We start from the raw sequence: 12075 nt of genomic DNA, 5'->3' as shown, positions 1-12075 counted from the left end.
CCAAATGCACACTTTTCGGGATTTAGCTTCATACTGAATTTGTGGAGAATCTAAAATGTATCTGACAAATGTTGGATATGATCCCCCGTCTGTGTTGACTTGACTAATATGTCATCAATGTAGACTTCCATGGTTTTTCCCAGGTATTCCTGGAACATCTTCGTTACTAACCTCTGTTATGTGGCTCCAACATTCTTTAGACCGAAAAGCATGGCTTTATAACAGTAAGTCCCCTTTTCTGTAATAAAGAAAGTTTTTTCCTCGTCTAAAGGATCTATTTTTATCTGATTATATCCAGAACAGGCATCTAAAAAACTTAACAATTCATGTCCTGCTGTAACATCAATTAGTTGATCTATGTGCGGTAAAAGAAAAGAATCCTTAGGGGAAGCTTTATTTAAATAAGTATAGTCTACATAAACTCGCCACTTACCATTCTTTTTGGGCACCACTATAGCATTAGCTAGCCAATTAGGATATTTTACCTCTCGAATAGACCCAATTTTTAAAAGTTTTTGTACCTCATCCTGAATCATCTGGTTTTTGAAGGATCCTTGCTTCCTTTTCTTTTGTTTGACCGGTGGGTGTGTTGGATCTTCATTCAACTTATGGGTCATCTCCTCCAGGGGTATACTTGTCATATCTGAATGCGACCAAGCAAAGTAATATGCGTTAGCTTTTAAAATTTCAATTAACTTACCTTTCAACTCTGGGCTTAGATTGGTTGCGATGTAAACTTTTCTATTTGGCCAATGTATAAAAAGCACCACAGCTTCGAGTTCCTCGATTGTTGTTTTTATGTTTTTATTTTCTTCTGGCTCTTGAATAGTATCTAGCCTTGAGTCTACATCCGTTTGTCCATCATCAGTTGAGGTTTGAGTTGTTAAACCTCCAACCGAATTTTGTAGTTGCTATTTTTCATCTGCAACGTCAATTTATATGCTTGAATCTGCCACTGAATTGATACTTCTAGAAGCCTGTTGATTACCACAAATTTGACTAATTCCCTATTGAGAAGGGAACTTAATAACCTGATGTAAAGTAGATGGAACAACATCCATCTCATGAATCCAAAGTCTGCCGAGGATCATATTGTATGCCATGTCCATATCTATTAAGTGAAATTTCGTATCTTTGATCACTCTTTCTGCGAATTGGAGAGTATTATCTCCCCTTTTGTGACAACGCTTGAATTGTCAAATCCAGATAAGGTATGTGTTTTAGGTACCAATTTGTCATCAGCTTGCATCTTGTTTACCACTCTTAAAAGAATGATATTTACAGAGCTTCCTGGATCAATCAAAACTTGTTTCACATTAGTATCATATACAAGTAAAGATATTACCAGTGCATCATTATGTGAGATCATCACGCCATCTACATCTGCATCATCAAATGTTATACTGTCTTCTTCCAAAAAAAAAATTTTGATACCTTTTTTTATAGCCGCATATGTCACACCATTGACCTCCTATCCTCCCTTATGATATTAACCATTCTCTTTGTTGATAGAGGTTTTGGGGATCCTGTCTATTCTTCATATATGCTTGCTTACCCTTCTCACTGAACAAATCAGTTAAGTAGCCTTATTTTAATAAGTGTTCCACTTCACCTTGTAGCAATCTGCAATATGTTATTTTATGACCGTGATCATTATGAAACTCGCTCCAGAAATCTAGGTTTCTTCTGTTGGGGTTCGATCTTATTTCTTTTGGCCACCGCACCTATTTCCCATTCTTCTTAAAACAACTACCAATTCGGATGTGCTAACATTGAAACTGTAACCGCCAATCTTCGCTTTTGAACTTCTGTTGTTGTCACGCATATCTCGTGTGTCTTGCTCCTTTCCAAACTTGGATGACAAACCCGAATCTTTGTTCCTAGATCTGGAATTGCACCTCGGGGTCTCCTATTTTGGACGTGAATCCCTTCCTGCGAGTCCCATGTAAGGTCCATACTTGTTCTTACTGAACCTTTTTTCAGTTTTTGGTCACCTCGAGCTTACTCTTTCACCCCCTGTGACTGAATGATAGTATTTTCTTCTATCTACAGCTTCGTGCTATACCTGTGTAACGACCCGACCTGTCATTTCATGAATTACCGCTTTGTTTCCCCTATTTCTGCTTCCTTGTGAGTTGTTCAGCTGCATTTCATCATATCATATTGGAGGTGTTGTGTTCGGAGTAGTCTTAGAGTGGAATGAGACACTTAGTCTCTTAAGTTGGTTATTTAGTTGGTAAAGTCAATCGAAAGTTGACTTGTGAGTAAATGATCTTGAAATTTTGTTTTTATGGTTAGGATAGCTTCGTTAGGTGATTTGGGACTTGGGAGCGTGTTCGGAATGTATTTTAGAGGTCCGTGGTAGATTTAGGTTTGAATTGGAAAAATTGAAAATTTGGCATTTTTCGGTTGGTAGTGGAAATCTTGATATCGGGGGACGGATTGGAATTTTAGAAATTGGAGTAGGTGCGTTGTGTTATTTGTGACGTGTGTGCAAAATTTCAGGTAATTCGAATGAGGTTAGATAGGTTTTTACGTTATTTGCATAATTCGAAAGTTTTGGAATCCTTAGGCTTGAATCCGAGGGTGATTTGATGTTGTTTTGAGTGTTCCGAGGGTTGGAACAAGTTTGAATGGTGATATGTGACTTATGGGAATGCTTTGTTGAGGTCCTGAGGGCCTCAGGATGAAGTCGGGGGGTTGACGGAGAGTTTGGATTTCAGTTGGAGTTGCAGATTTTTGTTGCTTCTGTTCTTTCCGCACCTACGGATTGGGGACCGCAGGTGCGATGATCATAGAAGCAGGAAGAGACTGCATATCTGGTTTGGGCATCGCAGATGTGAAAGGTGAGTCGCATCTGCGTGCCCACAGGTGAGGCGTGTTGATCGCAGGTGGGGATAGGGGATTTTAAGTGAACTCTGCAGATGCGAACGTTTGGTCGCAGGTGTAGGGGCCGCCGGTGCGGAACCCCTGGGCAGAACATATAAGTTCTTGCCTTTGCGAAATTTGGTCATTTTTCCACCATTTGTGTTCGGACTTGGAGCTTTTTGAGAGGAATTGAAGAGGGATTCGAGGGGTAGCACTTAGAGGTAAGGTTTTTGAACTCAATACTCGATTCTTTGGTGATTTCTAACTAATTAAACATGAAATTAGTGGGATTTAAGGGTTAAAATTGAAGGCTAGGACTTGAGTTTTGGGAAGTTTTGTGTGGGGATTTGAGGGGCCATTTGAGGTCCGATTTCGATATTCTTGGTATGTATAGACTCGTGGGAGGATAAGGATTCTAGTGATGTAATTTTTATTAGATTTCGAGATATGGGCCCTGGGGTCGGGTTTGGCCAATTTCGGAATTTTTAAGTTAATTTGATTATTTTCGCTTGGGCTTTATTCCTTTAGCGTGTATTAATGCTATGATACTGATTCTGGTTAGATTTGGAGCATTTGGAGGCCGAGTCGAGAGGAAAAGGCATCATGGGTTAGAGTTTGGACCGGTTTAAGGTAAGTAATGATTGTAAATGTTGTCCTGAGGGTATGAAACCCCGGATTTCACATCGTTTCACTACTTTGAGGTGACGCACAAGCTAGGTAACGAGTGTGGGGTCGTGCACCGTTAGAGATTATGACTTGGTCCGTCCCGTATGACTATTAAGTCGCGTATTTGATTGAAAACTATTTGATACTATTGTGTTTTGGAAAGTATTACTATGTTTTGGGCTGGATGCCATATTTGGGCCTCGTACCAACTGTTTGGACCCTTAGAGGCTTTCTTTACTGAAATTTCCTCACTGTTTTGATTTAATAACTGTACTCAATCATGCTATATTTTACTGACTTCATAACTCAGTCTTATTTACTCTAATTTGATGCATAAAAATATTTTGACTAAGCATCTTGTTTTACTGTAGCCCGAGTGGCTTAAGAGGTTTCTGACTGAGTGAGGCCGAGGGCCTGTGTTGTGAGGATATCATGGGATCGGGCTTGCGCCGCAGCATGTTGTACGGATTTGTGATATATGAGAGGCCGAGTGATTGATTTGTTATGCCACGAGAAGGCTTGTTATAGCGCTTGGGTTGTAGGAGCCCCTCCGGAGTCTGAACATCCTCAGTTGAAGAGATTTGAACTTATAATAATCTCATTCCAGTTCTCTATTTTCTAACATACAAGATATCATATTATATACACAAGAGATTGGAAATGAAAAAGGCAAGGAAAAGTAATTCCAAAGCAGACCCAACGACTACAAGAGAGAAATTGGAAAAGAGTCTTCAATGGCTTGAATTGGTCTTGGAGAATCTCTCTTTCCATATATACAAATAAACGTTTCTTTGTTTCCTTGTTGGCTTCATTCAGAATATGGATTCAACTTCTTTCCTTAGTTGACATATTCCTTAGTTGGCACTTGACATAATTCAACTGCTTTCCTTTTCACCCTTTTTCAAGCTGGAGGTAATGATTGAATGTACTCCTAGCTTGGCTCGAAATGATCGGAAGGGAAGCTTTGGAATAGGTTTAGTAAATATATCTGCAATTTGAAGTTTAGAGGGAATATATCGTGTGGTGAGTGCGCCAAGAGCAACCTTTTCTCGAACGAAGTGATAGTCTATCTCAATATGCTTGGCTTGAGCATGAAATACTGGATTAATTGACATATACAATGCACTTTTATTATCACAAAAAAGCTGAGGTGAGTGATATAGTGAAATACCAATGTCTCGAAGGAGAAAATTTATCCAAACTAATTCAGCCGTCGTAGATGCCATGGATCGATATTCTGCTTCTATGCTAGATCGAGACACTGTTGGTTGTTTCTTGGAGGACCATGAAATACAATTAGCACCTAGATATATGCAAAAACCTGAAGTACTTCTCCTTGTATCCGGACAACCTGCCCAATCCGCATCACAATAACCATAAAGTTTGAATGGACTTTGAGAAAGGAATTTAGGCCATAATCTGTTGTTCCTTTCAGATATCAAAGAATTCTTTTGACGGCTATCATATGCTCTTCCGTTGAGAATTGGAGATGTTGGTAGACTTTGTTGACTACATGAACAATGTCAGGTCGAGTGTAGGTGAGGTATTGGAGAGCACCTACTAAGCTTCGATGCTCTGTTGAATCAATGGTTTTTGAGTCTTCAGGTGACAGCGGTGATTTTAATTCCATGTGAGTATTGAAGTGAGAACAATTTGTGAGCTTGCCTCGATCTAGTAGTTCCTTTACGTACCTACTTTGGAAAGTAGTGATTCCTCCAGGGAAATATTGAACTTCGAGACCAAGGAAGTAGTGAAGTTGGCCAAGATCCTTGAGAGAGAATTCAGATTGTAGTTTCTTGATAAGATCCTCTAAAAATATGTCATTGTTTCCTGTGAGAACAATATCATCAACATAAATTAACATTAGTACAACAATATTTTCTTTATGTAATGTAAAGAGAGAAGTATCAGCTTGATTGCATTTAAACCCAATATAAATAAGAAATTTTGATAAATGATCAAACCACGCTCTAGGAGCTTGTTTAAGACCATAGAGTGACTTGTGCAGTTTGCAGACATAGTTTGGATGTTGAGGGTCCTTAAATCCAGGAGGTTGTTCCATGTAAATTGTCTCCTTGAGGTAGCCATGAAGAAAGACATTCTTGACATCTAGTTGTCGCATTGTCCATTTTTGTGACACTACAACTGCAAGAACAAGCCGAATCGTTGTGGCCTTGACTACAGGGCTATATGTTTCTTCATAATCCACTCTTTCAATTTGTTTGTATCTTTGTGAAACTAGTCTAGCTTTGAATCTTTCGATCGATCCATCTTTTCTATGCTTGATGCGAAAAATTCACTTGGATCTAATTATATTAGCATTAGATGGTCGAGAAACAATGGTCCATGTTTGGTTGGTGTGGAGTGCTTGGAGATCTTCAAGCATGGATTCACGCCAGTGTGGAATGGTGAGAGCCGTTTTAACACTTTTTGGTACTGAAGCGGTCGTGGTAGTGGTCAAGGCTTTATGTATCCGCTTTTCTTGATGTTGTTGAATGCTTTCAGCCAATATAGGGTCAAGATCAGGATGAGTATCAAGTTTTTGACGAGTTATCATATGATGCCTATTTGTTTGTGTCGCATCAAGACTTGAACCTGTAGAAGATGAATTCAAATCAATAGTTAGACTATTACTCGAATCAGGTAAATCATTAACATTGATAGAGTTAGTGTTGTTATTCTCGGTATCATTTGTAGGGCTAACTTTAATATTTTCAGCTTGACTATGATCTTTATTGTTGTCGGGAGGTATATCTGGCGTGATATATGCATCATCAATTGTGGTGATGTCATCCAGTACGATGTGGTCATCATCTTTTTCCATATGGAGGTCATTTATCTTTTTGTTGGAGCTTTCCTTTTGAGATTTGTTCGTCCCTTTTTGTATCCAAGAATCAGTGTCAGAAAATGTTGTGACCTCAAGATTCTCCTGCGATATACTTTCTTTGTTAGGGGCACAAGGAAAAATAGTTTCATCAAAGACAACATGTCTAGATAAATAAATCCTATTTGTAGAAGGATCCAAACTTCTGTATCCTTTATGAATAGGACTATATCCCAAAAAGATACATGGATATGTCTTCTTAGAGAATTTGTTCTTTCCATAGTCTCTAAGGTAGGGAAAACACCTGTAACCAAAAATTCTCAAACTACCATAGTCAGGATGGTGATTGAATAACTTAAAGAATGGACTTTCCATATTCAGTGATTGAGAAGGCATACGATTTATGAGATAAACAGATGTAAGGAAAGCATCCACCCAATATTTGGTGGGTAAGCAAGCTTGAAAAAGTAGCGTGAGTCATGTTTCTACAATATGACGATGTTTCCTTTCTACTACACTATTTTGCTCCGGTGTGTTTGGACATGAAAATTGGTGATGAAATCCATAGTTAATCAGATGATTTTAAAATCAGTGGAAACAAATTCTCCGTCTCTATCACTTTGAAGAACTTTTATTTTACGCTCAAACTGATTTTCTACCATTTTCTGAAAATTAAGAAATATTTTAAGGAAATCGGATTTTTTTCTCAATGAAAACAACCATGTGTATCTCGTCGACAATAGCAACACAATATTTAAAATATTGACAGGATAAGATGGGTGTTGGACCCCATAAATCACAATGTAGTTTATTTAATGGAAATTTTGAAATGTTATTTGATAATGAAAAGGAAATTCGGCAACTTTTTCCCATTTGACAACTACTACAAACTGCTGGACTTTTTTCCCAACTCGAAATATTTATCAAATTTTTTGACTTTAGAATCTTTAGATATCGCAAATGGGGATGTCCATTCCTTTTGTGCCACATATTTTGGGAAGCTTTATTCTTAAAGGCAAGGAGAGCTTGTTGATTTATTTCTCCAAGAGCATAAAGTCTCCCTTTTTGCATCCTTTAGAAAGTATCCCGCCCTGTTGAGACTTAACCACAAAATCATTAGCAAAAAATTCAACGGAACAAGGATTGTCATGGGTCAATTGTCCTACAGAGAGTAAATTTTTCTTTATATCAGGAACAATGAGAACATTTTTCAGACTTAAGCTACCATTTTTGGTTTTTAGTTGTCCTTTACCAACATGAGAAATGGAAAGGCTTTCACCATTTCCTACAAATGTAGATTCATTGCCCTTATATGGAGTAGTTTTGCAAGTTTACCTGGATTGTTTAGGATGTGAGTTGTCGCTCTTGAATCGACATAGAGTGAAGAATCTTCATGTTCTAGTTTCATTGCAGCAAGGGCCTTAGGAAGTTGGTCTTCGGGTTGAAAAGAATGGTCAAACCGATTCCAACATTCCAAGGCTGAGTGATTAGTCTTACCGCAAATTTGGCAAATGATAGCTTGTTCTTTCTTTTGTTGACGCGGATCGACACTATAATTAGTTGCCTTCGGCTGGTATGGTATTTTATCATTGAAATTTGGCCTAGCACTGTAATTACCATGGCACGCTGCTGGAGCAAAGCCTCATCCTCTCGAGTTAAACCTTCTTCCACCACGATGTCGTCCTCTTCCTCTTTGTCCGATGAAAGCTTGTTCATGGTGAGGTTGCAAGTGATCTTTCTCTTCGCTTTCATTAATCATCATCTGTTCATGAGCTTGCGGGGCTACAACAAACTGATTATAAGTAGGATAAGGGGCTTTTGCTAACATAGCAGTTCGAAAATCCTTATATTTAGCGCCAAGACCCCTAGCTAGTTGAAATGTGTTGCTTGTATCGTCCATGGGCTTTTTAATTGCATCCAAGCTATCACATAAGCCTTTGAACTTCTTAAGGTATTCATCAAGAGACATGTTTTCCTTTTTAAGGGATATCAATTTTTCATTCAAAAGTTGTTCTTTTTCAATCGTAGTAGGGAGAATCTGATTCTCAATAGATTGCCATACCTGATGTGCCGTTTGGATGTTTTCCAACAACATTAGAACCTCTGTCTCTATGTTTCTTAGTAACCAAGTCATTAGCAAGCCATCATTGTTGATCTAGGTAAGATACTACAGATTTGGAGCAGCCTTTCTGTCGTCTCCAGTGATTTCTATTTCCGACTTGCTTTCATTGGTAAGGTGATGTTTTAATCATTGGTAAAGGTTCCATTTGAGAATACCAAAGTAAGAAGTTTGAAGTGTCTAGTTTCAATGAGATGAGACTAGTACACTGGTGCAAAGTTTGAAGAGAAACAGAGGGTTCTTGCACTTGTTGGTTAGAATTGGCCATGAGAGTTTTGCGTGTTCCAATCTCTTGTGAGGGATCTGTTACCATGAAGAGATTTGAACATATTAATCTCATTCCAGTTCTCTATTTTCTAACATACAAGATATCATATTATATACACAAGAGATTGAAAATGAAAAAGGCAAGGAAAAGTAATTCCAAAGCAGACCCAACGACTACAAGAGAGAAATTGGAAAAGAGTCTTCAATGACTTCAATTGGTCTTGGAGAATCTCTCTTTCCAATTTCCATATATACAAATAAACGTTTCTTTGTTTCCTTGTTGGCTTCATTCAGAATATTGGATTCAACTTCTTTCCTTAGTTGACATATTCCTTAGTTGGCACTTGACATAATTCAACTGCTTTCCTTTTCATCAGTGAGCGCGGGTACCCAGTGTGAGTGATGTGATGTTGCCCGAGGGGATAATCTTGATTCATGTTGTTTCCCTAGGGGCCGATTATGAGTGATTGTGAGGTAGCCCGAGGGGCTGATTCTGTTGATATTTTGCCCAATGGGCAGTTTATGGTACATGTCTTGCCCGAGGGGCTGTTTACGTTTCTATCATTTATACTCGCCGTTTCATTACTTGTTGAAACCATTGAAAGATGTTTTTAAAAGAAAAGGTTTTTACTGAAACTGAGTTGTTTTACGAGATAATTGATTTCTGTACTATTTTGGAAATGTGCTGTATTTGTTGTGGTGCTATGACATGGAATTATCTGTTTTCTTACTGCTCAACTTTCATTTACTTTTATTACTTACTGAGTTGGCATACTCACATTACTCCCTGCACCTTGTGTGCAGATCCAGGAGTTGCGGGTCGCGATAGTGAGTGCTGATCGTTCTTCCAGCAGGTCTTCGTAGTTGGCAAGGTAGCTGTTTGGCGTTCGCAACCCTACACTTCTCCTTCTTACCTTACTCAGACTGTTCTTAGTATTTTATTTTCGTACTATGATAGCCTTTCTTATGTTTAGACAAACCTTGTAGTTGCTCGTGACTTGTGACACCCCGATGTCGGGCTTGTCTATTTACTTTGCACTGATTATTTAGATCCATGTTATGAGATATTGTCATAACGGAACCAATTTGTTTAACCAAAAAATAGGAATTTCGGTCAAAGCCTATTTTTCGAAGTACTCGGGTTACTGATAATCAAGAAAATCAATATACTGGCAGTAAAAAAGGAAATTATAAAATTGTAAAGTAATCAATAGAAAGCAAAAGTAAATAATTGTATTCCAGAACATGTCCGTATAAATGACATTTGTTTTCCTTATATGGTCATCTCTAAGTACAACATCTTTTCCCTTTTATGTTCGAGTCATTATTGACATTAATGACATTAATGAAACGTTATAATTGGTAATCGTAACTCTTTTGTGAAGATTTTGTAACGTTTGTAATCATTCATGCTCATTAATTGAAGACCAGTGAATCTATCCTTTTTATTGTCTCGGTTCATTCCACCGGTGCCTCTTCAAATCACTAAGAGAGACTCGAACAACCGTTTCTTCTCGTCTCTTAGACGTTTTGCTCATACCTATTAGGATCCACATCTTTTTTAATACTCTTCTCCGGCTGTCGCTTTTCTAGTGATCCACATATCTTGTCATGTCAGCCACATAATTAATTCCATGTGTTATATTTATTTTTCCCAATACATATAGCTAGGTAAAATTAAATACATATTTTTCGCATATATATATATATATATATATATATATATATATATGGTCCTTTTTTTAATAATACTAATTAACAATAGACCCTCGTTTCCTTTTTCGTTTTAACGGTCTAAAAGTTAGTTAATATAGGTTTAGTAGTCTTAATTGGTTGGATAGGCGAGAATAAGGTGAAGAGTCTCGTTTGCTGATTAAAGAAGCTTATAACAGTAGATAGAGTACATGGCGTGTAAATTTTATTAGTAAAACTAGTTAATTAGTTAAAAAATATCCATGGTAAATTAGTTGATGTAAAAAAGATAAAAGTATATATATATATTGTATGCGTGTGCCCTCGCGCGCGTAAAAGGTAATCAAATGAATAAGAAAAAATAAAATTTAGAAAAGTAAAAAACGTCCATTAAATAAAAAAAATAAGAGCATCATGTACCCTTTTGTAATTTTATATTAACAGAATTCCAAGAGAACGATCACAATTTAGGAAGGAAAGTTAACTCTCATTTTATAGAGAGAGAAATATATTATCGTTTTAATTAACTGATGTTCAATAATTAGTTATCATAAATATTAATAACACAAATATTTATATTTCTTTTACAGGAGAGACTTTTGATTAGGGGTGTCAATGGTTCGGTTCGGCTGGTTATTTTATAAAATTTGTACCATATCAATTTTTCGGTTATTTTATTATGTATAACCAAAATTAGACTTTTCGAAACCGTCCCAATCATGTCGGTTTCACTTCGGTATCGGTACGGTTCGATTAATTTTCGGTATTTTTTAAATGTCATATAAAATTCACCAGTAAAAGTAGAATGCAATAACGTACGTTCTTTTATAGGACTTAGCGAAACTCTCTAGACATTTTTACTGTTTAAAGGATAATGAATTAAAAAAACATGAAAGATGGCTAGAGTATAGATACACAACTATTCGACACCAACGTAAAAGAAACCAAGTAAAAGCAAAGAAAATATAAATCACACGAGTGGAAAGATATAACCAAGTTGGGACTCAAGAATAAAGTCTATATTAAATATTTAAAAAGATAAATCTAAATTGTATAAAAGGAAACATATTCAAACAATGTAGTTTGCCACTCATAATTGTTAGAATACTTTGTGTTTTGCTAATAAAGATACTTGAAATAGCTTAGTTTAAGTATAAGTAGCAGAATATGTTTTAAGAATTAGTATTTTGAGTTTAATTACTTATTGGCTTATAACAGTTTTCATAATTCCAAGACCCAATGAAAAATTTAATACTTTATTAGTTTTAAACTTACTATACGAATATATTTTTCACATGTAAAATTTATTCGGTATGGTTCGGTATTTTTTCGGTTTATTTTTATAAAATAAAAAACCTACCCTAATTATCGGTACGGTTATAAATTTATATAAAAACCTACGGTTTCTTTAAAAGAAACCTAAAAAACGGTTCGGTGCGGTACGGTTCGATCGATTTAGTCGGTTTTCTAATATCCATTGACACCCCTACTTTTGATCTTACACAACTCTCTCTTTCCATTATGTTTAATTAATTTTGATTCTTTTTAAATCCTTTATAATTTTTTTGACAGAAGAAACATGTAAGGACATCTCAAATCAAACATAAAAAAACTCATTTACATTAGTATATTCAGACTT

At 36.6% G+C, this 12075-nt stretch overlaps 1 protein-coding gene across 2 annotated transcripts; it reads right to left on the bottom strand.

The window, feature by feature from the left end:
• Positions 1–3876: 3876 nt before the first annotated feature.
• On the bottom strand, positions 3877–6866 carry LOC142174124 (uncharacterized). 2 transcript variants are annotated; one of them, XR_012703455.1, is made up of 4 exons: positions 6239–6541; positions 5499–6129; positions 4706–5364; positions 3877–4618 (listed from the first exon to the last, which is right to left on the bottom strand). XR_012703455.1 is itself a non-coding variant. In XM_075239855.1 (3 exons), the coding sequence occupies exon 1, from the start codon at positions 6752–6754 to the stop codon at positions 5831–5833; it is 924 nt and encodes a 307-aa protein (XP_075095956.1). In that variant the 5' UTR covers positions 6755–6866; the 3' UTR covers positions 3877–4618; positions 4706–5364; positions 5499–5830. The 2 variants fall into 2 exon arrangements, 1 of the variants encoding a protein (XP_075095956.1); XM_075239855.1 differs by having other exon boundaries at positions 5499–6866.
• Between the last annotated feature and the right edge of the window lie 5209 nt (positions 6867–12075).

This window comes from Nicotiana tabacum, chromosome 20 (assembly GCF_000715075.1).
Source record: "Nicotiana tabacum cultivar K326 chromosome 20, ASM71507v2, whole genome shotgun sequence".
NCBI lineage: Eukaryota > Viridiplantae > Streptophyta > Magnoliopsida > Solanales > Solanaceae > Nicotiana > Nicotiana tabacum.
The sequence above is the reverse complement of the archived record's forward strand: the minus strand, read 5'-3'. Positions and strand labels throughout refer to the sequence as shown.

What these genes read in the sequence shown, in the direction of transcription:
- LOC142174124 (XM_075239855.1), bottom strand. Translation starts at nt 6,754, where the DNA reads ATGCCTTCTCAATCACTGAATATGGAAAGTCCATTCTTTAAGTTATTC.